Genomic DNA, 23,235 nt, shown 5'->3' with positions numbered 1-23,235 from the left:
GCACCACTGACGTGCCTTGTGCTGGAGAGATGTGATGGTGGGATAGAACGAATCCTTTGGTAATCTTAGCAGAGTGGGGTTAGCCGCCAACCCCACCCTGCGCACGAACTCGCTTTATCTCACCCTCACATTTCTACACCACATAGCGCATCAATGATCCATTAAATGGGCGCTTACACCTCGACCATGATTTGGGCCCGCCCATATCGAGTAGCTGCCTGATACATAGCTGCCTGACACACATATTAAGTCTGGCTTGATCCGGCGACAGCCTGACAGCACCACCTTCTTCATACATTCCTCACCTTCTACCGCATACTGAAGCGATTACATGATGGCAGAACCCATAGGTTTAGCTTCCGGGCTGTTGACTTTGTCTGCTTTTGCTTTCCAGTCTAGCGTCGCATTATATGAGATGGTAACGAGTTTTCAAAGCCACCCGAAACGCGTGCGCGACCTCATAGATGAGCTCGAGGCTTTGAGTGGCATTCTAGAGCCGCTCACCGAAACAGTTGCAGCCACGACTGATATAGATCTCTCTGCACTTGAACTTCCCTTACTACGATGCGGGAAGGCCTGCGAAGAGTTCCAGCAAGAAATTCTGAAATGTTTGTCACGGTCTAGTGGAAGTCGGACCAGCTTTCGAGACTGGGCCAAACTAAAATACATGGGTGATGACATTGATGCGTTCAGGCGCCTTTTGGCGGGGTACAAGTCAACTATTAATATTGCCCTCACCGATGCAAACCTGTAAGTTCGCTGTCTTGTACGCGGCAAAAGTGTTCTAGTCCCTCCCTCCTTATGTCTTGATGTCGGATATTTGAACTAACAGACTTATCAGTCGCAGGTCCTCGATCACCTCTGAAAACCTGGGACTCTACGAAGATCTCGTTGAATCTGCGAAGGCTGACCTCGAGGCTCACCTTGAAAACATCGATGGAAAGCTTGAGCGTATTCTTGGACAAGCCTTGCCAGCCTCTGATTCGGACGCATTGGAACTGCGAAAAATCAAAGAAGAACGGCTGAGCACAGAAAAATGTCTCCAAATCTGTGCCCAGTTGTCAGAACACATCAGTCAGATTCAGCGCTCATTCCAGCACAGAGGCGGCTCCCCTAGTTCCAGCCCAGACACCGTGCCTGAAAGAGTTACCAGTGACAGCCTGCAAGAGTGCAAAGACAACCTTGAACTGACAATTTCAAAACTGGAAAAGCGTATGCAAGATGTCTTGGACCGAATGGTGGCAAAGTCAAAGACAGCCATGACGTCCGAACAAGATTATACGGATCTTGTCAGGCTACGGGATGAGTGGGATACAGCTCACAAGTGCATGGATATCTGCTCTAAAGCAAACAATAATTTGAAGGAGAACATCAGCACGATTGATAACTATGCTACTGGTGATGCTTTACAATTCATGGTTTCGACAAGTGGGCAGCTCGTCCGCGGTAAAAATCGAGGGCTTGGGTGGCGGACCAGGCAAGTTGGAGGCCACCTCAGCGACACCACAGTCCAACAGTTATCTCGGGATATGACCAGCTTTAACCTCCGGAATACTGAAAGTTACGGCCAACCTTCGCAAGGCCGTGCATCAGTTGTTCCAGATGAAACAGAAAACGAAGCGATAAATGAATTCAAGGACCGGTATGGACAAGGCTTTCAACTTGCACCCAAGCGTTCCTAGAATAGCTATGGGGCTTACAGACCCGGGCCTAAGTAATACATCGAAAGAATTTGGACTTGTGGTGTCCGGCTTTTGATTGGCAGGTTCTTGTTTGTACTCGCGGTGTATCTCAGGCATCCATAAACAGCTTAAAGATGACTCCATTATTTCAGCAACTTATCTGCAAGCATCAAAGCTTTCGGTCATTGTAAGCTTGGCTTTTTAAAAGATGGCTTGAGGAAGTTTCGGCCAAGTTGCTTCTGACTACTGCAGAGGCAGGATGCAGACATACAACTCCTAACCACGTCAATCACGATGAAGCGACGTCTGATCCAAGTTTGAATGCAAGCTGGTTTTGCTTCGGGAGAGCAAAACACCACTATTAAAGCAAATATAGATATGCCGTTGTTACGCAAAAAGGGATCAAGACACAGACAGAAGGTTTCTATCTCTATTCAAAACCTATATAATCATGTACCATCTTGGACACAACCTAGGGAAAGGAAAAGAGGTAGATGGGTTATTATGAGGATAGTACCATTAATAGATAAACATAGTGTACATGACGATGGGACCCTGCTTCTTACCTATCTCAAAGAGTGTGCACGGAGTCACCGGGACCAGAGGATATATAGGGACATTCATTTACCGTGTATTTGCAGCTTTAGTTAGTCACGTTCAATACACAGTTCAAGCCAGAGTATACCTTCGAGTTTAATTTCTACTCGTCAACACTCTACCTACTATCCAGTCAGTATATGTACTTGATAGACCTTACTTGCCTTCTCGCTTACCAGTTACTTTGGACCAACAGGTCACCCGTTACATTGATAGTTAGTATGGCCACTGTAGGAGGCCTCAGGTTCGTGAAACCCCATTGTTAGTTTAGTCGAAGACTATTGGAAGACCTTGTCAATCCGATTCACCCAAAACTAGTACAGCAGAAACACGAAGAGATCCTAGGGTCTTGACACTACATACACGTAGCTAGACTATTAATTAATAAGCCGCTCCTGACATCTGCCTGACCCTCGCAGACTTTATCCTTCATATCTCTACGGCAATTAGATATTGGACGAAAATATTAGCAGCACTGTAATCGACTAGACTGGATAGCTTCAACCGTGGTCTTAGATCTAAATTCCGAGATACCTTGTGCAATGGCCAAAAAACGATCACTCTCAACTCATCTACTGAGAATAGTGATCAGCGTGCTTTTGGTTGGGGATTTCAAGTTTGGATCGCCTCGAGGTTCACTGGCGCGTTCTGGACACACGTGACATCACATGACTTTGCCATGATCTGCCTTCGTCCATGGTTGCCTTGCAGTTCAGGTGGATTTTGCCTTATCGATAAGGAAATCTGGCCATACGATATGTAGTTTAGATCCCCAAACAATCAGGCACCGTCGTATATCACTTCCCCTCATCTCCTCCTCTCTACCCCGATTCATTCAGCTCACCTCATTCAGCCATCCAGTCAATTAAAATGCGCCGTCCAAAGAAACCCGTCATCGCAGTCGCCGGCGCAACAGGCACCATCGGCCAGCGCATCGTCCGCGCCCTCATCACCCGCCCCTTCATCACGCACTTCTCCGAGATCGTCCTCCTCTCCCGCAGCGACTCGCAGCCCTCCTTCCCCATCGCCATCTTCCCCGCCGAAATCCAGCTCACAATGCGCCGCTACGACGACTTCGACCTCGCCGACTCCCTCGCCGACGTCGACGTCCTCGTCAACGCCATCGGCCCGGGCCCAGCCGCCCACGCCTTCAAAGATAACCTCCTGCGCGCCCTCCCCGACACCCCCATCCGCCTCTACTTCCCCTCCGAATTCGGCGTCGACCACCGCGCCCACAACTTCCGCCACCGCGACTGGGACCGCAAAAAGGCCCACTGCCGCCTCGCCGCCGAACTCCTCCCCTCCCTCCACATCTGCCGCGTCTTCGGCGGCCTCGTCCTCGAACGAAGCGTCGGCCCTGCGCTAGGCCTCGACGCCGCCCACAACCGCTTCCAGTGCGTCGGCTCGGCCTACGCCCCTGTCTCATTCACCTCCCTAGCAGACATAGGCCGCACCGTCGCCTCCCTCGCCCTCCGTCCCCCCGAGAACGTCCCCGACGCGGTCCACGTCGCAGGCGACACCCTCAGCGTGGCGGATATAGCAGGGGTCATGAAATCCGCCGGCGCGGGTCCCATCACTCTCTCCGAGATCGATCTCAAGCGGTATAGGGCCGTCACGGCGGCAACGAAGTCCGCGGAGGACCCCGGGCCGTTTCTGCGCTTCTTGATGGGCGAGGGGAGTGTCGACCACTCCGCTTGGAGTATGGGGTGTGATAATGAGATGGTTAATCCGGGGGAGACGCTGTGGCGGTGGAAGCGGATGGTGGATTTGGCGGGCGAGACTAAGGGGGTTCCTTATCGGGTGGGGTGGAGTTGTTGATTTTTGAAAACTCGCTTTGGGATGTCGTTTTTGATGTCTTTCTTTGGAGGTCTGTTAGCTTTTGGTGTTGAGGATTGGTATCTTTTTCTTTTACATTTATTTTTATTTTTATTGGCTAATTGCTAATGTTTATACACCTTGGGAGTATAGATAGTGCTCCTTATAGTCGTGGGAATTCGGATGATATACACTACTGTATCTTATCAGAGAAGAAGTAGTAACCTGGAATAATCTAGAGAGCACCGCTCATGCACTGTTTGGTTTATCCAACGACTCACTAAAAGCTAGATCAGAAAAGCAAGAAAAGATATCTATAAATCAACTACACCAGATTCCCACCCTCCTCATCCATCTCGCGATAAAACCCAGCCACCAAGAACGCCAGCTCCAGCGCCTGCTTCTCGTTCAGCCGCGGATCGCAGAACGTCGTATACCGCTCACTCAGTCGGTCCTCAGTGAGTCCTTCCCCGCCGCCCACACACTCCGTGACAGCCTCACCCGTCAGCTCGAGATGCATACCGCCCAGGAACGACCCCGCCGCGCGGTGGATCTCCAGCGCCTGGCGCAGCTCGGACAGGATATCGCTGAAGTGGCGCGTCTTGACGCCCGAGGGGGTCGACTGCGTGTTGCCGTGCATGGGGTCGCATTGCCAGACCGGGATGTGCCCGGATTGCTGCACGGCGGCGATGTGCTCGGGGAGGTATTGGGCGATTTTGGAGGTCCCGTACCGGGAGATGAGGGTTACTTTGCCGATTTCGCGCGACGGGTTGACGACGTCGAGGAGGCGGGTGAGTTCGTTGGGGGTCATGCTGGGGCCGATTTTGATTCCGATGGGGTTGGTGATGCCTCGGAAGAATTCGACGTGGGCGCCTTCGAGTTGGCGCGTGCGGTCGCCGATCCAGATGAAGTGGGAGGAGGTCGCGTAGTAGCTTTGCGAGGTTGTTGTTGCGGTTGGAGGGTGGGCGGCGCGACGCGCGGACTCGCTGTGCGGGTTTTTGAGGAGTCGGGTGAGGCTTTGCTCGTATTCGAGGAGGAGGCCCTCGTGGCTGGTGAAGACTTCGACGGTCTCGAAGCCGCGGTCTGTGTCGATGCCGACGGTGTTCATGAATCGCAGGGCGTCTTTGACTCGGTTTACGATCTGTTCGTACTTCTCTTTGATGGACGGCGTGATGATGTGTCCGAGGCCCCAGTCTAGCGGCGAGTGCAGGTCTGCCAGTCCGGAAGAGAGCGACGCGCGCATGTAGTTGAGGGTCGAGGCCGAGTGGAAGTACGCTGATACTAGTCGCGACGGGTCCGGTTTGCGCTCCTCTGGAGTGGCGTCGAAGCCGTTGATGTTGTCCCCGCGGAAGGAGGGCATTTCCACTCCGTCTACGACTTCCATGGGGCTTGAACGGGGTCTAGACAATTAGTTACTGTATATCGACAGTTCAGGCAGGACATACTTGGCAAATTGACCCGCAATTCGCGCAATCCGCACCACCGGCCGATTGGCCCCTGGGCGAGTTAGCATGTACGAGACCATAACAATGGAGGAGACATACCCCAGATCAGGACCAAGCTCATCTGCAAGAGCAATTTTACCTTGGCTTCAATCATATCCTGGTTACAGTAGTCGAAGAGCTCCGCGCAGTCACCTGATGATGTCGTTAGGCCTGATAGAATAGTAGTGTCAAAAACACGCACCTCCTTGGAGGACAAAGGCTTTGCCCAGGGCGACATTTCTCAGGTGTTTTTTCAAATTGACAACCTATAGCCATTAGCATGACCCCTCATCAGTTGATACATAAACAGTTGATACATACCTCTTGCGGGGTAACCAAAGGAGGCAAAGCCTGCAGCTTTTGCAACGACGATTGCAGACCAGCAGGGTCATTGTACACCACGTCCTGCTTAATGGGTTTCGACGCCCAGGCTGTCAACTGTCAGTACACTAGAAAAGTAATATACTACTTCACTAAATATCGTGGGAAAAGGCAAGCCAGTACGCACAGCTGGGAGTCCAATCTTCCATGGTGACTGGTGTGCGAGGTGGGGTGATTGATCGACGGGTAGCGGGGCCTCAATTGTCAAGCTGACGAGCCTTAAATACACGTCTTGACAAGACTGGACCTATAAAAACAAAGAAATAACTAGAATAAAGTAATATACCCCAGTCCGAAAGCACAACAAGACGTGACTCGCGAAGAATGAAGAGACAACGCCAAAAACTCGACCGGCCAATTTATTCGGTTATTCACGGGATTATGACTCATCCGGGGTAGCTAATTGCGCTAGTCCTGATAGAGAAGGTGGCATTCCGCCTAAGGCATCAACCATGACATCCACGTCATTCATTCATTCAACTTCCATCTACAACTTCATCACAAGCCAATCCTTTGCTTACGCTTTATCACGCTAGTTTAATCTACCAACATGTCCGACTCCATCCCCTCCGCCCACGCCGACGCAGACACCGAACATCAGCAACTCCCCGCCAACCCCGAAGACCGCAAAGCAGCCGCCGCGCTCTCCGCCCTCAATGCCACCGAGATCGGGCCCGGTTCGACCCCGAAGCAGTCGACTTCCACTGCGGAACAGGAGGCGCTCGGAAAGGCGATGAGTCGGTTGGAGATTGCTGCGGGGCAGGGCGGGACGGCGAAGACTAAGACGGGAGAGGCGCAGAAGGAGGTTGTCAAGAAGAAGGCGGTTAGGGTTGCTGCTGAGGATGTGAATCTTTTGGTAGGTCGATCTTTTCTGATTAGTGGTGGGTAGAAGGGCTGATAGTGTGTAGGTTGAGGAGCTGGATTTGACGAAGGTCAAGGCGACGGAGCTGTTGAAGTCGTGTGACGGCGATGCGAAGAGAGCGATCAAGGCGTTTATTACCCCCGCTGTGGGGGCATAGCTTTCTCTCGCGTGGGTAGATTTCGATGTCCTGTGGGGCTACGGGTAAATAAGTCATGGACCGTTAATGAACTAATGACCTAATATGATATGCATGCGCTTTGATAGTCAATGGACGGCGTTGGATCATGAAACATTTCTCGTCTATCTCATCATATCTATATATCTCTATATATATGCAGCATTGGTGGAATCTACAATTCCTCGTCTTCGTCGATTGGGGGATCCTTCTTCTCGATGCCTCGTCCTTCGAAGATCGACCACAGCAGGAACCACCCGAGCAGCGCCTCCACCGCCAGAGCCCACCAGACCGCTCCCACCATGTTATACTTCAGACCCAGACCTAAGCCCCAGCCGCCGAGGAGTGGACCCAGCGTGCGTGCGGCGCTGGAGACACTCTGCGCTACGCCGTGCACCGTTCCCAGAACGGATGGATCGGTGACGCAGTTGTTTACGAGGATGATCGCCGCTGGAAGGGCGAAGGTCCGCGAAACGACCTGCAGTCCGACGACGAACGTGAAGGTCGACCAGACGAGCCACGGGATGCGCGGGATCAACACCAGGAAGGGCATCAGGGCGTACGAAATGGGTGAGAACGGCAGAAAGGTGCGGAAAGACGGCAGTGTCCCCATCCGGCCTTGGACGTGGGGATACACGAAGATCTGCAGGGGCAGGCCAATGACGCCGATGATCGCCGTGGCGAGGCCGACGCGCGCGGAGGGAAGACCCATACCGCCGCCAAAGTGGAAGAAGCCGTCGTTGCTGCCTTGGGGAGCGCGTGGGGTCGGCAGAAACACGAATGTCATGGCGTTGAAGGCGCTCGTGTGGAAGGCAAGGAGAAAGTGGGCAAACAGGGTCAGGAGGACATTGCGCGTCCAGGTCTGGCCAAACGACGGCCGCTTACGGCGAACGAAGGCGCGAGCACGAGCCGGACTGGCCGGGGCTGACCGGCTTGTGACGCTGCCATCGACGTAGAGCGACTCATCGTCTGGATGACTGACCAGCGCCCGATAGTGCCGGGGTATGCGCCGGAAGGACAGGGACCTGGCCAGGGTTCGGCCTAATTTCCGACCCCAATCGCTGTGGTACCGAGCAACCTCATGTGTCTATGGGATTAGTTGATCATCCGTGCGACAAAGGAGCGAAGGAACGTACCTCTTCCAATCCTAACAGAACGGCAATCAACGAAGCAAAGATGAAAATTGCACTCAGCACGTTGGGCAAGGCGAACGGCCAATGTTTCATCCAATACACGCCTTCTTTACCACCGAAGAACGAACCCGGACCGAAGAACTGCGGATAACTGTTGACCGGATCGGCCAGCGAGCCACCCAAAACCGGACCAACAATCACCCCGATATTGAAACACATGGGCAGAAGAAGAAAGGCGCGCGATTGATACCTGATCGATCAGCCCAAGCACTACTACCAAGCACTACTTCAGACGTACCGTTTCTCCTCGACAATCTCCGCGATCATCGTCCTCATCACACCAATGTTACTGTTCAATATCCCACCCAGCGTCCGGAAGATCGCTGCGGTGACAAACGAGCGGGAGAAGCCATAGCCCAGACATGAGATACACGTCCCCAACAAGCTGATCATCAGTACCCTCTTCCGACCCATCCACTCGGCATCCGCCAGTCTCCCCCACCAGACCGCCGTTACGAATTGCGCGGCGGTGAAGGTCCCTTGCAGCAGGCCCGCCTGGGCAGAGATGGTCGAATCCGGCAGCGACGGGTCGAACGACTTGAGCTGGTAGAATAGGTACGCTTGTAGCGAGGTCTGGGTCAAAGGTTCCGACAAGCGCGCAAAGGTCAGGATCGCTAGTTGGCCTTTCTTGGGCAGTGAGCGCCAGGTAACGGGCTTTTCGCTTTTGGTGCTGGCGGCGTCATCGTCCGAACTGTCGGAGGGATTGGAAGGCGGTGCAGCGTCACGCTGTCGTTGAGGGTCTCCATCATAGATGACGGTGTTGACGCTGGTATAGTCTTCCTCGTCGGGCACGTCCCGGCCCGGTGAACCGTGGGGATCTTGGGGCGGCACATGGTGTTGGTCGGCTACTTCGCTTGCGGTGGGTACATTATCGACAGAGGAGCGGGTGTCATGCTGTGATGGACCCATAAAGGCTCATTGGCATAAGTCAGAATTAGAGATCGCCGATGCGGAAAGCGTATGACACAAGAAAAAAGGTGAAGAGGAAGAGGTGGTCAATGCGGAATCGATGAGGAAGAAATGGTTCGAGGCACGCGATGCCAAGACGCCAAGCCCGCCAGGCTCCACATGGCGCGGGTGGAGCCGTTGGTCCTCAGGCACCAATCTTATCATCGATACTCTGATTGAGTGGCATGCTTGCTAGAATGCTCGACTTGTTCCAAGCCATTCGCAAATGGATTTTGACTATACTACTGAGTAGAGTATCTGTCATTGTAGCTGTTCAAACTATTGACGGAATTGCTGGAGCGTATCTGGGTTGATATGCGTTTGCTCGATGATTTTAGGGCGGGGGAGATAAGTGCCGCGGGACTTCGGGTACCGAGATCAACATGGGCTGTATTTGTATTCATGGGAGTGGGAAGAGTCCTTGTGTGTACAATGCGGCGCAGAATCGTCTGGGCTGCCCGTGGCCTATAGGGGGTTGATATGGGGTATACTGTATGGGGGTGTATGCGTTTAGGGTGGTAGGTGGTATGGAAGGGATAGACCCAGAGCTGGATCGGTGGCACATGACCTAGTGTTTCCTTTTTGCATAATTGTCAATTACTGTTCATTTGCTTCATTATCTCCGGTGTAGTCTCCAACTGGGAGGTTTGTGTACCTTGATGGACGACTCCTGAACCCAGCATGCATAAGCTTGCTCATGAGCCTGGGTCAATACATACTACACCGTCCAGATGTGTTGACCATGTATGGCAGGCTATCAATGAGTAGCACTATAACAGTCAGACCAGCCGGTATGGTTCTTCACAATCTTACAGTCTACATGCAACAAAACAACGACGCAAACAAAATTATAACACAAAGTAGAGAAAAGACGTGAACTATAGGTACCTAGCAAACTACCTCCCTACAAGCACAGCTAATGAGTAGAGGAGCTACTAGAAAGCCATCCAGACCACAAAACGATATTGACTATGCACCCCCAGCAGCTGCAGCCAACGCTTCCTCCTTCGTCAGACTGTTCGGATCCAGATACGGCCTCTCGCCGATCCCAACAGCGCGGTGACCGAACCTCTCACCGAGACCTTCGTAGTCGAATGTTGCAGTGTGGAAAGCGCAGCGGTTGTCCCAGATAGCTGCTCAATTAGTTATCGTTCTATAACAGAACAGAAAAAGGGGGGGAAACGAAAGGAAAAGGGGGGGGGGGGGGGGGGGAACATACCAATATCATTCGGATTCCGCCACTTGAACCGCACCTGGAGATCATGATTCTCACGCACGGTACGATAAATCTTCCCCAGCAATTCGTCCGACTCCTCCGCATTCAGCTCGTTAATGCGGCGCGGGAACGGGCCCAGCGCGAACAGCGTCTTCCACCCCGTCACAGGGTTCGTCCTGACAATGGGATGCACAGCTTCTAGATCAGGGCCGATATTGAGCGGGTTACCGCGGGGCTCGGTGTACACCTTGACGTTCTCGGGGTCGTCCGCTGCAGCTCGGAGGAAGCCCTCGCCGATGAAAGTCGCAGTCAGGGACTCGAAGAACCGGCGGTAGGGCGGCGAGAAGCGGTCGAGCAGCTCGTAGCCCGACGCCCAGAGCGTGTCGCCGCCGGAGCTGGGCAGCTGTGTCAGCCGCAAAGAGGTGTAGTCTGCCGGGGCGGCTTCGAATTGGATGTCGGAGTGCCATTGCGCGGAGTCGTAATGGCGCTTGTTGGACTGGGCGCCGTGCCGGAACATCTTCTTGCGCGCGAGTGAGCTGATCGTGCTGACTTGGGCATCTGAGACGCCGAACTCGTTTGTGTTGTTCAGGACGGGGTGGATGTGCAAGGTGGAGTCGGCGGGTTTGCCGGCTGCTTGGCCTAGGCGCTGGACGAGGTCTTTTTGGAGATCGTCGGTGAGGTTGTCTTGGGCGCGGAAGAAGACGACGCCTCGTTGGGAGACTGTATCTTTAGCATGGTTGCATTCTATGGGGTTGGAGAAATTGGGTTGTAGATCCCCATCAAGGAAGACGGGAGAAGAGGGGAGGGAACATACTGGCAATAGCAAGATCGCGCACCAGCTCATCAGAGTTAGGCGCATGGAGGAGATCATCAACGATGTTAACATCGGCGTACTCCCTCCCAATAGTGGGAGTCGTCTCTTCGAATGCAAACTTATCCAGAGCACCGCTGCTCTGCAACGGGGCAGGATATTGAACGTGCTCAGTGTCGGTATGGGCGTCCAGCCCCTTAGATACAGAGCGCACAGGGAGCGCGGGGTTCAAGAGAGGAGCCATTTGAGCAGAGTATTGAAAGATATCTCTTCTGTACAATAATCAGTTCAATCTCACAATCATAAGATCATACTCCGTGGTTCTGCCAGCTTATATAGCCCTTCCGCCAACCCACCCCAAACTAGACGTATAGCGTCGCAAGCACGCAATAACGTCACCAACTTACGTCCCCTCACTAACCCATACCCTGACGACCAAAACACACCCAATTAGTACCGATAAAACAGCTAAATCTAAACCCGAATAGCTATTTCACGGAACCCGGCACACAACCCACGATAAGAATGTAACCTCAGAGCGCGATGATTGGGAACCGATCACGAAATACCACCCCCGGGTGACGTCGCTGCTAGTAGGAGCGGGGATGTCATTGACCCTGAAACGCTCGTTTGGGGATCTCCGTGTGCTGATCTGGGTGGGGGGATGAGGGGGGCTTGGCTATTGTTATGGATATCTATTATTATTCATTGTTGCTGGGGGTGGATGTTGATGCTGGGATGGGGGTACGGGCCTGTAGGATCATTGGATTGTCTGTGTCGGAGATGGACTTCCGTTTGGACTGATTATTATAATATAAAAGTACCTAGTTTAAGATGAGAGCAAATCACATCAGAAGTATTGAGATACTGTAACTACAAGTCCAACAGTGGTAGAATCAATGCCATAAACCAACAACAATGCTAATATACAATGCAACCATTAACACCAACCCAGCAAAAGCCAATACAGAACCAACTAACTCATGGTACCACAGGATTAAAACGACCCCCGTGATTTGATCGAAGCCAATACAACACCAACTAAGTAACGGTACGACTGTATGATAGACCTCCGTGACGAGCATACACCAACTCATGGACGACAGATGAAAGACCCTCATAACGAGATCAAAGCCGCGGATAGTCCATACGGTTAATCAACACAGCCAACCTCAAGTAACGAGAGTCAGTTTCAACATTCTCCACATCCATTATCCATGCCAGTCAAGGTCGACCAAGAACACAAACTGAAGCCGGACATACACTGACTACTCCATCAGATACCAATCGAAAGAGTTGGTCAATTATGACGGCTCCGGCCAGTCGTATCAATAGTACTCTCAATTCCCTCCCACGGCAGCTCCTCATCATCATCATCCTCTGTCGGCCGGACAGACGACTTATCCGTCGTGCCCGTGACGTCCGCGGCGCGTCCCGGGTCGATACCGATCGACTGGAGCGTCACCTCCATCTCCTGCTCGGTCATCTCCTGCAGGTTGTCCTTCTGGCCCTCGAGGACATCGTACAGCGCGTAGATCTGATCCGACTTCATGTCGATGTCTTTGAGCAGCTTTTCGAGCTTCTCGCCGAGGGTCTTCCGCTGGCGCTTGCTTAGGGATGCGTCGAGCTTGTTGTAGGCACCTTGGTAGGTGATCAGTTGCATCTTCAGATGGGACAGCTCGTCCTCTAGCGATTTAAGAACGGTCGCGAGAGCGACGGATGGAGGCTGCGAGGGCCGGATGGTCGGCTCTGGGTTGTACACGGACGGCTCGGGCATACGCTCTGACACTGGAACCGGCTTGGGAACCTTGACGGAGCTCTGGGTGTGGTCGCAAGAATCAGTGCGCTTGCAGATCGTACAGTTCTTCCCGACGTGCCGCGTGGCGCCATCCAGCGCCCGCTGGGCTGCCTCGGGAAGATGCCCGGGGTTCTCAGCAGCCAGGTGGGCGCCGTGCAAGGTGATGTCGGGCAGAATGAACGCCGATGTCACGTCGTCGGCGATCCGCTGACGCCGGCGGGGGGTCGCCGCGTGGTCCGAGTGGCGTCTAGGTCGCTCAATGGGAACCGACAAGTTGCTCTCCGAGATGCTGATTTTAGAAGTTGTTGTCAGATCGCCCAGGGCGGAGGTGGGCCTGGCGGGAACGCTTTTGCTTTCCTTAAGCGACGACTTGCGCGGGACGGGCCGCGAGACCTTGGAGCGCTCCGTGTCATTCTCAGTGGGGTCTTTGATCGTGATGGACTGGCGCTTCTTCCGAGAAAGGCGCTCCTCCTCCAGTGTCTTTCGCAACTGGGCAATTTCACGCTCCTATAGCGATATTAGCAGGGGCCAAGAAAATAGAAATAAAAAACGTACATCAACAAAGCTCAACAATGTAAGGTCGCGATCCGTCCCAGACTTCTTGGTGTTTCCAGTCGCTTCGCCCGTAGACTCGACAGGATCAGTGATGTCCACCTCCTCGACGACAACGCGCTTGACGCGCTGCTTGCCAGTGTTGGACTGCTTCTTCGAGCGACGAGTCTCGGACTTATCGGTCTTCGTAGCCTCCCTAGAGCGAGGCACGTCGATGGAGAAGAGAGCTTCCTCCGCGCGCTCCTTCTCCAGCCGCGAGATCTCCTTGTCAACCTGGTTCGAAACTCTGCGGGACTCCTCGCGCCGTGCACTCTTGGAACGCGAGCGGCTCTTTAACGTAAGCTCTTTCGTGGTGCGGCTGACATTGGCACTCTGTCGGGTGTCGATCTGGCTGTCTCCGCTGTCCTCACTGGCAGAAGTCTGCTCCGACTGAAGGGTGACTTCGCGGTTCTTGACGGAGAAGCCCAGCTTTTCGAGCGCGGCCCGTAGCTCCGCATTCTCCCGACGGAGAGTCTCATTGTCACTCTTGAGATCCTGCGATTCGAGATACGCCACTCCCAGCTGGGAGACAGCCATATCCCGCTCCCGGTTCAAGCGCTTCAGAGTCGCGTCCTGGATTTCTGCCTTGCGCTCAACGAGGTCGAGTTTGTTCTGCAAAGCCAAGTTGGTCGCTTCCAGCTCTGCTCTCGGTTAGTGGATGGAGTAGGAACAATAGCAAGATATGCTTACTCTGATTATCTTTGGCGATGCGCTCCCTTCTGTAGTCGTCCTCCTCCGACTCATACGTCCTAGAGCGGCTGCTCTTGTCCTTCTGGCGAGACTTGCCCACCCTCACCGAGGCATTCTCGTGCTTCATATCCTCGATGCGCCGTTCCGCATCCGCCTTGCCGCGTTCGAGCTCAGCCACCTTATCCTGAAGAAGCCTGAGCGAGACAAAGAGGGCCTTCTCATCCTCCGGGATGGGCACTGCATCAAGCGGCATGTGCTCGCGAGTGAAAGACGATTCGGTGGCATCATGCGGGGGAGACACGAATCGAGTGGTTCGCGCCTTGCTGCGCGAGTAAACGGGGGTGCCGTCTTCGTACACGCCCGAAACAAGCTCGGACAGATTGGGAAGGTCGGGAAGAAGGAAAGATTGTTGGGTGCCAGTATCCCCGCCGCCTCTCATCGGCGTGCCTGTGCCGTTGGGAAGTTTGCCCTTCCGGACCTCACGCGCGTAAGCATCCTGGGACGCCCGCTCAACCGCGTCTGCGATCTGGTGGGACAGGTTCCCGTTGCCAAAGCGGGTTGGCCGGGCACTGTTAGCGACCGCTGCCGGTCTTTCGTCAAGTATGTAAGAGCCGTCGTAGGCATCGCGGACCTTCGCATGCATCTCCGACAGCGTCCGTCGCTGGTCTCGGCGGTTAGACTTGGACTGCAGGTCGAAATTTTCCTTCTGGGCGAGGCTGGCGCGTCGCAGCTGAGCGTCTTTCCGCAGATTCTCACTCACAGCGCGACGTCCCGAGTTGCGGAGGGCCGACTTGGGCGGGGTCTGGGTGGGATAATCGAGTCGGATGGCCGGAGAGGACGACCGGATGCTGTTGTCGATGCTAGGATAGGAGTTGCGGGAGTCGTCCAAGCGACGCGTCGGCTTCGTGGGTCCGCGTCCGGCCTCGATAGAAATACTGTCGTCGTCATCCTGGCCGTTCTCTTCCTCCGACGTGCCGATCTGTGAAAACTCAGGGAAGACGCGTTCCATGGTGGAGGTGTTGAAGACGTAGTCGGGTTCCTCCTCCTCCATAGCTAGTTGTTGTTTCCTCGCACTGCCGTTCATATCCGGAAGATTGGGGCTCTCGGGAATTTCCCGGGTCGATTCGAGTGCCTCGTGCTGAGGGTCAAAGTCTGAGCCAAAAGACGCGAAGCTATTCGCAGTGTGGTCGTGGTACATGTCGGTCGGGGGTGACGCGACGTCCCGGGGGGATGATAGGAGTGTAAGTTTACACTGCAGAAAATAGGAAGTCAAGGTCGATTAGATGGACATCAATCCGAACAATGACCCACGTCCGCGTCGATGATGCACGTAGGAATGTTTAGAGCAGCGCGTCGGGCGCGGTCCCTGAAACCACGGTAACGAACGGGAGTGTTTAGACTTTCGACTCAGGAACGAGTCAGTCGTCGATAGAAAGGGAAAGAGAAGACTCGATCGATGGAGAGATGTGTCAATTAGACTGGGCAATAACACCAAGAATAGTCAACCCACAGGTCAAGCAATGGAGTTGCGGTGGAAGACTGACGGGAAGAAATGCGCGAGGTTGGTTGAAGTGGTTTGTTTACCTCGAGTGGAGCTGCCGACCGCCTTCCCAACCCACTTGCCAGTTGGCATCTGCCCGATGTAACGACTGTACCTGACTCCACGTCTGCACTGGTTTGATCTCAGGAATGTTAAATATGGTCTATACATGGTCTGTCCGGGCAATTTCATTTACACAGCTATATGCACCAGCCCTGCCCTATCCAAAATCAACATCATGACAAAAAATAACCCATTCCCCCTATACACAGATCGACCCGAAGCCCATGATGCCACCGAACGCCTTGCTAACGTGCGTACTCTAATGAGCCGTCGAGAAATGAAACACGGGAAATATAACTAGCTAAGAAAGAACAAAAAAATGTGAAAAAGGTGGGAATCAAAGTCTCGTGAGGTGTCGTGCTCGTTATATAGAAGCGATGATTGTCCAGACCATGTAGTCTGGTGCTCCACGATGGATGACAGGAAATATAAGTCGACCAGAGACGATCAATTAATAGTGTGTGTAGTAGAGTGCTCCGCTGGGCCTGGACCGTGCCGTAGGGACTGGGACGGCACGGTCGGCGTCGCAGGCGTGTTGCTGATCGGACTGGCCGCGTCCACCTGGATCGAAGGCAGTGGTGTCAACCGGGGTAATTGGGGAGGACCCTCCCCGCGGTCGGCGATCGGGCTCTGGTAAGGCGGTGCGTCGCCCCAGTCCAGATGGTCGTAGTCTGGCGGGGGAGGGATACTGCGCGCGCCCACATCGCCTTCTTCGGGGGCGGTCGTGGCCGGGTCGACAGTGTGCATGGAGATCGCTTGGGACTGCACGGGGGTCAAACTATCCGTATCAGAGCCGATGGATGAAAATGACTCTCCTCGAGAATGAACGTTGGTCAGGCTCGACGTGGACCGTTGATCGGGCCCATCTGAAGTCAATAGGGGCCGGCGATCCGAGTCGGGCGAGGTGGCACGCAATCGCGATCCATCATGACGGACGCGACCGAGCTCGGCGTAGCTGACGCTGGCGATCCGTTGGTCACGGCCACGGCTTTGGTGTTCCACATGGGCTAAGTTCGAGTTACTGCTCCCGTTGGTTGACGAGCGACTCCGGGCTCTGGCGCGGCTTTGCTGTCTCAGCTGTTCAAGGCGGATATAGTCACCGCGGGCACGGGCTTCCCGGCGCTCCTGGCGGCGGGCTTCTCGCTCGGCAATTTCTCGCCGGCGCTGTTCGCGGACCTGGTAGAGCGACTCCATGAGTTCCTCGCGGCGGTTCTCCTCTTCTTCCGCCGTCTCGGGGAATTCAACCACAACATCCATCCCGCCCCGTTCTCCTTCCCGGGCGATGACCTGTTCGCTGGGTTTCGGGCTGGGCGAGTAGGCAGGCAGCGTAATCACCGATCGGACGGATGTCTCGCGGCGGACTTCCCCGCCGGAATTCATTTCCGCGGCGCCTTGGTATGCGGTGTTGTTGGATCGATTTCCATTTCGAGAGGACGCCGAGTCAGAGACTTGGCCATATGAGGAGGTCCCTCCCGCGTTCCACTGATTCCATCGACTCTTCAGGAATTTCCCGGGCACGTATCTCGGGCGACAGTTCATTCGACGGAGACTGCGCAGAACGAAGTATATCATAACAATCAAGGCTAAGGAGAAGACGATACACGCGGCACACTGTCGATGCGAACAGATGTCAGTCACTGATTTCGATGGTGGGACACCGTGCGGGGATTCAAGCCACACTCACGATAATGAAGATATTCGTCTTCTTCTTCGGATTTGGGGTGTCCTGAGCCGCGTCTGGGTTGGAGGCCGCCTCACGAGCCACCAACAGGCGATAAGGGGGTGGAAGAAACATGCCGAAGCGTCTGGAGCAGCGACAGCCCAGACAAAACCTCAAACGACAAGCATGTAGCCAAAGAACAAGTGACGATGAACGAATAACTCCGGATTCTGGAAGAGATGTGGAAAAGAATTGGCCGCCTGAAGACAGGCAACGGAAAAGGCGGATGAGGTGGAAGTGGAGCAGTAACAGGACGACGCAAGGCTTCCTAGTGGCCGGCGTTCAGGATGACATGGAGCCAGGCGGGTCGCCTATATTGATTGCATCTGTCCGAACCCTGGTAACCGCATATAAAGCCCTTGACGCAAAACCCGCAAGGTGCAGGCAAGGATCAGCGGTCGCATCAACCGGAGAGGGAGAATGGTAAGGGGTGTGGGTTTGACCAGGCAGAAGGAAAACAAAGCGAGAGGCAGGCGATACCACAACGGATTATTGATTAGTCTCAAACAGATGAGAGGATGATTTCACAGTCGACTAATCAGCGACATCAGGGGGGGTCATCTTAGACGAATCAGATGATGAAAGAGAGGATGTTATGGAGACAGGCTAGAGTGAACAAACCGCGCTCCATCCATGGACGATCTATGGGGTTTGCTCGTGTGGCTGGGTGGCTGAGGTCTGAGGGATAAAGAATTCGACCAGATGGTGATGAATTCCTAGATTTCAGATTAAACTCAGAAGATAATTACATCCAGGACTCTGACATTCTGAATATAAATATTTTCTTTTCTTGAATCTCAACCATGGATCGCCAACTGGAACTGGAAATCCACGTTGGACGAACCGTTTTTTCAGGCGACAAAGTCAATCCATTTTTAGAACAGTGCCTGAGGCAGGCATATATTGCATAGATTACTAATGGTCATCATCCAGTTATGCTATGCTATGCCCTTCATAGCATCTGTATAACTACAACAGATGTCCCACTCTCATTACAGATGTATAGGGCTGTTGGAAGAGATCGTTCTCATTATACACTCCCTAGGTATTCAATCATCAGATGTATCCTCCCCCCCATCCTCAATCAACGTTCGCAATTTCCCCCGAGCCCGCTTGGCAAGCACCCCATACGGACCTTTCTCCATCACACACCCCTGCTCAAGAACAACCACATTGTCCGCAATATCCATCATCTCCTTCGCATGCGTAATGATGATCACAGTAAGTCCTAGCTGAGCAGCCACCAATTCCCGAACCGTCCGCCGGATGACCTCAGCGCTAGCCGGGTCGAGCGCAGACGTGGCCTCGTCCAGAATCAGGATCTGAGGCCGTCGAATCAGCGCCCGTGCGATCACCACCCGCTGCGCCTGCCCGCCCGATATCCCCACCGCGCCGTCTCCGATGATCGTAGAGTACCCGTCTGGGAGGGACGTGATGAACTCGTCGATCCCGGCGGCCGTGGCGGCCGCGCGGACGTTGTGCGGTTCGCGGAGGGTGGATGACTCGTCGAGGCCGTAGCAGATGTTGGAGGTGATTGTTCCTGGGAAGATGGTTGGTTGTTGTGATACAACGGATATTAGGGACCGGAGGGTCGGGGTGTGCAGGCGTCTAATGTCGATCCCATCGAGGGAGAGAGCCGGTGGGCCGCCGTCGGTAGCCTCGGGCGATTCGTATAATGCCAACATTAACGATGCGATTGTTGATTTGCCTGATCCGGAGCGGCCGACAATGGCGGTGCACGAGTCTCTGGGTATGGTTATGGAGACGTCGCGAAGGACCGGTGCCTCGGGGCGCGATGGGTACCGGAAGTTCAGTCGGGATATCTTTACCGGGGCGGTTTTGGCCACGCCTAGTACGCCTAGATGCTCGTGTGATGCGCCCTCGGGGAGGCTGGCGAGGCGCAAGAGCCGTGCGCCCATATCTCGCGAGGTACTGATTTGGGGGACTACACACTGTCAGTTGGGAGCAAAAAAGAGCATGGCAGAACTCACTCCAACCCAGCACTGAGCTGGCATAACCAATGCTGAATAGGAGCATCGAGAAGACCGTCATAATGTCCTCGACGGCGAATCGCGAAGACGATACCAATACTGCGCCGTAGTAGAATATCAACGCTAAGGTAGCCTCGTCAGTGACATGTCCGTCCTCCCATGGGCCTACTACCTACCGCTAACGAGAATGACAGTGCACTCCACCAGACCAAACAGGATCCCCACATAACCAGCCCGTCTAAGTCCCACGCTCAGACACTTCGCAGCAGCTTTGATGTACTTCTTATGGAAGAACGGCTCGAGCGTGAGCGTCCGGACTGTCCGAATCTCCGCGAACGTCTCGACAAATATCTCTGACACCCCGCGACTGGCATCATTGCTACGGCGCTCCCACAGCCCACTCGTGCTCTCAAACCCCCGCGTGATAGCATATATGACAGGCCCACAGGCCAGCGCAACGAGAGTGAGATTCCAACACACCACCATACTCCAGATCACGGACATTATGGCAATGGAGACAGCCACCAACACGAAGCCCCCGAAGCGGCCAACCAGGTTCCGCAGCTCCTCACCGTCTTGCCCGAGGCTGGTGCTTATCTGGGAGGGGCTATTTCGTTCGTCCTCGAACCATCGCCGCGGCTGGTCGATGATTCGCCGAAAGGCGCTCTTTCGGAGGCTGTCTACCCAGGCTTGGCCGCAGAGTTCGAGCAGATAGTGCATGAAGTACGAGACTGTACCGTCGCAGATCGCCACGCCCAATACTGCCAGTGCCCATTTCGTGGCGCTTTGCCCTGGCTTGTAAAAGGATACTTGCAGCTGTGAGAGACAGTAGGAGAAGACGGGCGTCGCGCTTGAGTGGACCAATGTGCTTATACATCCGAAGAGAAGGGCCACGCGTTGCTTTTTTGTGAGACTTGGAATGATCGTCTTCATGATTCGACGCAAAGAAGCCGTGTCCTGGGGTTTCTGGGCCTTTGGTTTCCGTGAATATGGATATCTTCGCTTTCGACGTTTCGGTGATGTTGGCTGTACCCGTGGAGGGAGGTGGCTGGCTGTAGATTTGGGTCTCGTTCCACCATTCCCTAGTGTATCCAGCTCATACACTGGGGGACCGAACGAGATGCGCAACGAACGGGAGTCTGCGCGGACTGAACTTCGCCGAGATCGATAGGAAGAGCGGCGACGGTCTCTTGTGCTAGGTCGGGATCCCCACAAGTAGGTGCCTCCGGCTATAGCCTTGGACATCCCCGAATACCTCCAGTTTTCGTCGTCCACGGAGTCGACTGAAGAGGAATCCGAGAGGTAAACGTCATCACAAGAACCGGAAGCGCCATACGCCTCTTTGTCGGTCGCATTCGTCACCTCCGATCGGTTTTCCTTGTCGACAGAAGCGAAGAGTGGCGCTGATCGCGGATCGCTCTTGAGTTCATCGCCGTATCCAGCCTGCGCCACGGTCCCTTGCTCCATGATGTAAACGAAATCGCGGTCCTGAATCTGCGACATGTCGTGGGTGATCATGATAGTAGTCTTCCCCTTGCGCCATCTCCGAATAGCCTTCATCACTTCGACGCGATTGGCGCCGTCGAGGGCACTGGTGGGCTCGTCCAATATGAGAACAGGCGTATCCCTCAACCTGGCCCTTGCAATAGCCACTCTCTGTCTCTGGCCACCGCTGAGAAAACTCCCCCCATTCCCAACACAGGTGTCGATTCCACTGGGAAGGTTGTCGATCGTGCTCTGCAGCATCGCCAAGTCAATGCACTCCTGCACGTCGCCCTTGCTGATCTGGTCGTAGTCTCTGCGACCAAAGGCGATGTTCATGAATATCGATTCGCTGAATAACACGCTGCGCTGTTCAACGATTGTGACGTTGTTTCGGATCCAGTCCACGCTTAGTGTCTGCATGGGCACGCCGTCAATGCGGATTTCGCCTGCCGTTGGCAAATAAAAGTGTGCTAGGAGCTGTCCGAGGGTGCTTTTGCCTGAACCGCTCTTCCCGATGACGAATGTTGTCTCTCCTGCGGGGAAGAAGAAGTTTACGGAGTTCAGGCTCAGTATGTCTGTGTTTGGGTATGCAAAAGACAGCTAATGCAGTTATCAGATCACGTTGCTGATGGACTGGTTATGGGACGACTCACATTGCTCACTTCGATATCGCCTTCACAGAATTGTGGGTACAACAATTCCTTCGTGTCTTGTCTTTCCTCAGCCGGGTCGTCGATTACCGTCTTCATAGCAGATGCCGCTACCTTGCCTTTTTCCAGCACCAGGACCTGAGGCAAGACCATTTCAATGGACTGGGCAGCTGTCAAGCAAGCCCAGAATGTTCTGACAACTTCACCCGCCGATAGTTTCCCAGACGTAGCCAGGGTGCCACCGTACCAAAAACCCAGGACGAACATGCTGAACATCATCAGTCGTATTGTCGCTATTTGGAAGGAGTTGAGGCGTGCCTGTCTTAGATAGTGTTGCGCTGCCATTTCCATCCCGTGGGTGAAGTTTCGCAGCTCGAAGGCCTGGCCGTTTAAACACTTCACCGTGTCTATTGAGCCGGTGGCTATGTTGACCGTTCTTGACATACTCGCTAGCTCTTTTTGCTGGCCTTCGATGCTGGCTTTCATCTTGGACGAGAGAAACGATATTATGGCCGAGAAGACGGGGATCCCGGCCAAGGTGATCAGCGACAGGCTCCAGGATGTGTAGAATGCCAGACCTAGAGATACGATGGTTCGGAAAGAATACTGGACGACGAGGCCGAGAGGCTGTGAAGTCGCCATTTGCAGTTCGTGCAATTGGCTTCTGCTGTTAACTAGACAGACAGAACAATGACGATGGGAAACTTACTCCTGCAAGCTAGATAGGAACACTCTCGTTCCATCCGGCTGTGTTTCGAACCATTCCTGACTCTTCTTAAACAGTGCCTCGAACACGCTGGTCCGGGCATTCGCAACTTGGAGCTCGCTGAATGTCACAAACAGGATGAAGTAGCTTGCATTGAAGAGCCACCCTCCGGCCCCGAGACCAGCAACACCGACTGTATACGTGGTTATCTTGTCCATCAGGTCGTTACCCCTGATCTTACCACCGCCATACAGAGTAAACAAGTCGAACATCTCGCCGAGCAGTACAGAGAATATCGGGGTAGTGAAACTGGCAATGAAAGCAGAAGCCATGGCTAACGTCAGGATTGGAGCATGCTTTTTAGTTGTGAAGCTGAAGAGGGCCATCCACGCAGGTCTCCATAGCGTCCAACGTCTGAGAATCCCTTCTGACTTCATAGCGAGCTACCTTGGATCAACACTGGCAGTATGCAGTATTGTGGGTGGAGTCGTATAGCTCAAAGCATCGCCCTAGCGGTGGATCTATTTTGAATTTGGGACAGGAACGAAAGGAAAGAGTGGAGAAAGAGACAATCTAATGACCGCCATTCTCAAAAATATTCAATTCTTGTCGGTCTGATGCCACGGGGGGGAGGTATGTATTTCGCCCTTGTCCAAATGCGGTAATATTGAAGACGAGAGTTGGTCAAAGAATAATCAGTCCGCCACTGCCATTGTTCTCGGGCAAGTCGGGTTTTCCCGGCTAGCCATGTGCCATGCCATTTATCGTCGTTATATTCCCATCAATGAGGCAATCATATATTGTATGTACATATTTGGTTCCAGGACTTCTAAATAG

At 53.9% G+C, this 23,235-nt stretch overlaps 6 protein-coding genes across 6 annotated transcripts; 3 read left to right on the top strand and 3 right to left on the bottom strand.

Moving 5' to 3' along the window:
- Nucleotides 1-89: 89 nt before the first annotated feature.
- P168DRAFT_76702 (uncharacterized protein) lies at nt 90-1,843 on the top strand. Its single transcript, XM_024842139.1, has 2 exons — nt 90-750; nt 848-1,843. The coding sequence occupies exons 1-2, from the start codon at nt 332-334 to the stop codon at nt 1,680-1,682; spliced, it is 1,254 nt and encodes a 417-aa protein (XP_024688917.1). The 5' UTR covers nt 90-331; the 3' UTR covers nt 1,683-1,843.
- Nucleotides 1,844-3,090: 1,247 nt separating this feature from the next.
- Nucleotides 3,091-4,208, top strand: P168DRAFT_293602 (isoflavone reductase family protein). Its single transcript, XM_024837840.1, has one exon. It carries the CDS (start codon nt 3,150-3,152, stop codon nt 4,095-4,097), a length of 948 nt encoding a protein of 315 aa, XP_024688916.1. The 5' UTR covers nt 3,091-3,149; the 3' UTR covers nt 4,098-4,208.
- Nucleotides 4,209-4,336: 128 nt separating this feature from the next.
- P168DRAFT_276250 (3-deoxy-7-phosphoheptulonate synthase class II) lies at nt 4,337-6,269 on the bottom strand. Its single transcript, XM_024835544.1, has 6 exons — nt 6,087-6,269; nt 5,900-6,009; nt 5,781-5,844; nt 5,639-5,731; nt 5,540-5,591; nt 4,337-5,494 (listed from the first exon to the last, which is right to left on the bottom strand). Exons 1-6 carry the CDS (start codon nt 6,106-6,108, stop codon nt 4,420-4,422), a joined length of 1,416 nt encoding a protein of 471 aa, XP_024688915.1. The 5' UTR covers nt 6,109-6,269; the 3' UTR covers nt 4,337-4,419.
- A 240-nt stretch (nt 6,270-6,509) lies between these two features.
- P168DRAFT_322382 (huntingtin-interacting protein K) lies at nt 6,510-6,978 on the top strand (the record flags this gene model as incomplete). Its single annotated transcript, XM_024840565.1, has 2 exons — nt 6,510-6,815; nt 6,868-6,978. The coding sequence occupies 2 exons, from the start codon at nt 6,510-6,512 to the stop codon at nt 6,976-6,978; spliced, it is 417 nt and encodes a 138-aa protein (XP_024688914.1).
- A 193-nt stretch (nt 6,979-7,171) lies between these two features.
- P168DRAFT_300106 (uncharacterized protein) lies at nt 7,172-17,641 on the bottom strand (the record flags this gene model as incomplete). The annotated part of the gene is made up of 9 exons (XM_024838391.1): nt 7,172-8,083; nt 8,133-8,379; nt 8,428-9,083; nt 12,428-12,432; nt 12,503-13,469; nt 13,518-14,194; nt 14,244-15,395; nt 16,338-17,457; nt 17,531-17,641. 9 exons carry the CDS (start codon nt 17,639-17,641, stop codon nt 7,172-7,174), a joined length of 5,847 nt encoding a protein of 1,948 aa, XP_024688913.1.
- A 974-nt stretch (nt 17,642-18,615) lies between these two features.
- On the bottom strand, nt 18,616-22,835 carry P168DRAFT_244094 (ABC transporter ATP-binding protein; the record flags this gene model as incomplete). The annotated part of the gene is made up of 5 exons (XM_024833909.1): nt 18,616-19,511; nt 19,558-19,680; nt 19,734-21,642; nt 21,696-22,353; nt 22,402-22,835. The coding sequence occupies 5 exons, from the start codon at nt 22,833-22,835 to the stop codon at nt 18,616-18,618; spliced, it is 4,020 nt and encodes a 1,339-aa protein (XP_024688912.1).
- Nucleotides 22,836-23,235: the final 400 nt, after the last annotated feature.

Source organism: Aspergillus campestris, assembly GCF_002847485.1.
Source record: "Aspergillus campestris IBT 28561 chromosome Unknown P168scaffold_15, whole genome shotgun sequence".
NCBI lineage: Eukaryota > Fungi > Ascomycota > Eurotiomycetes > Eurotiales > Aspergillaceae > Aspergillus > Aspergillus campestris.
The sequence above is the reverse complement of the archived record's forward strand: the minus strand, read 5'-3'. Positions and strand labels throughout refer to the sequence as shown.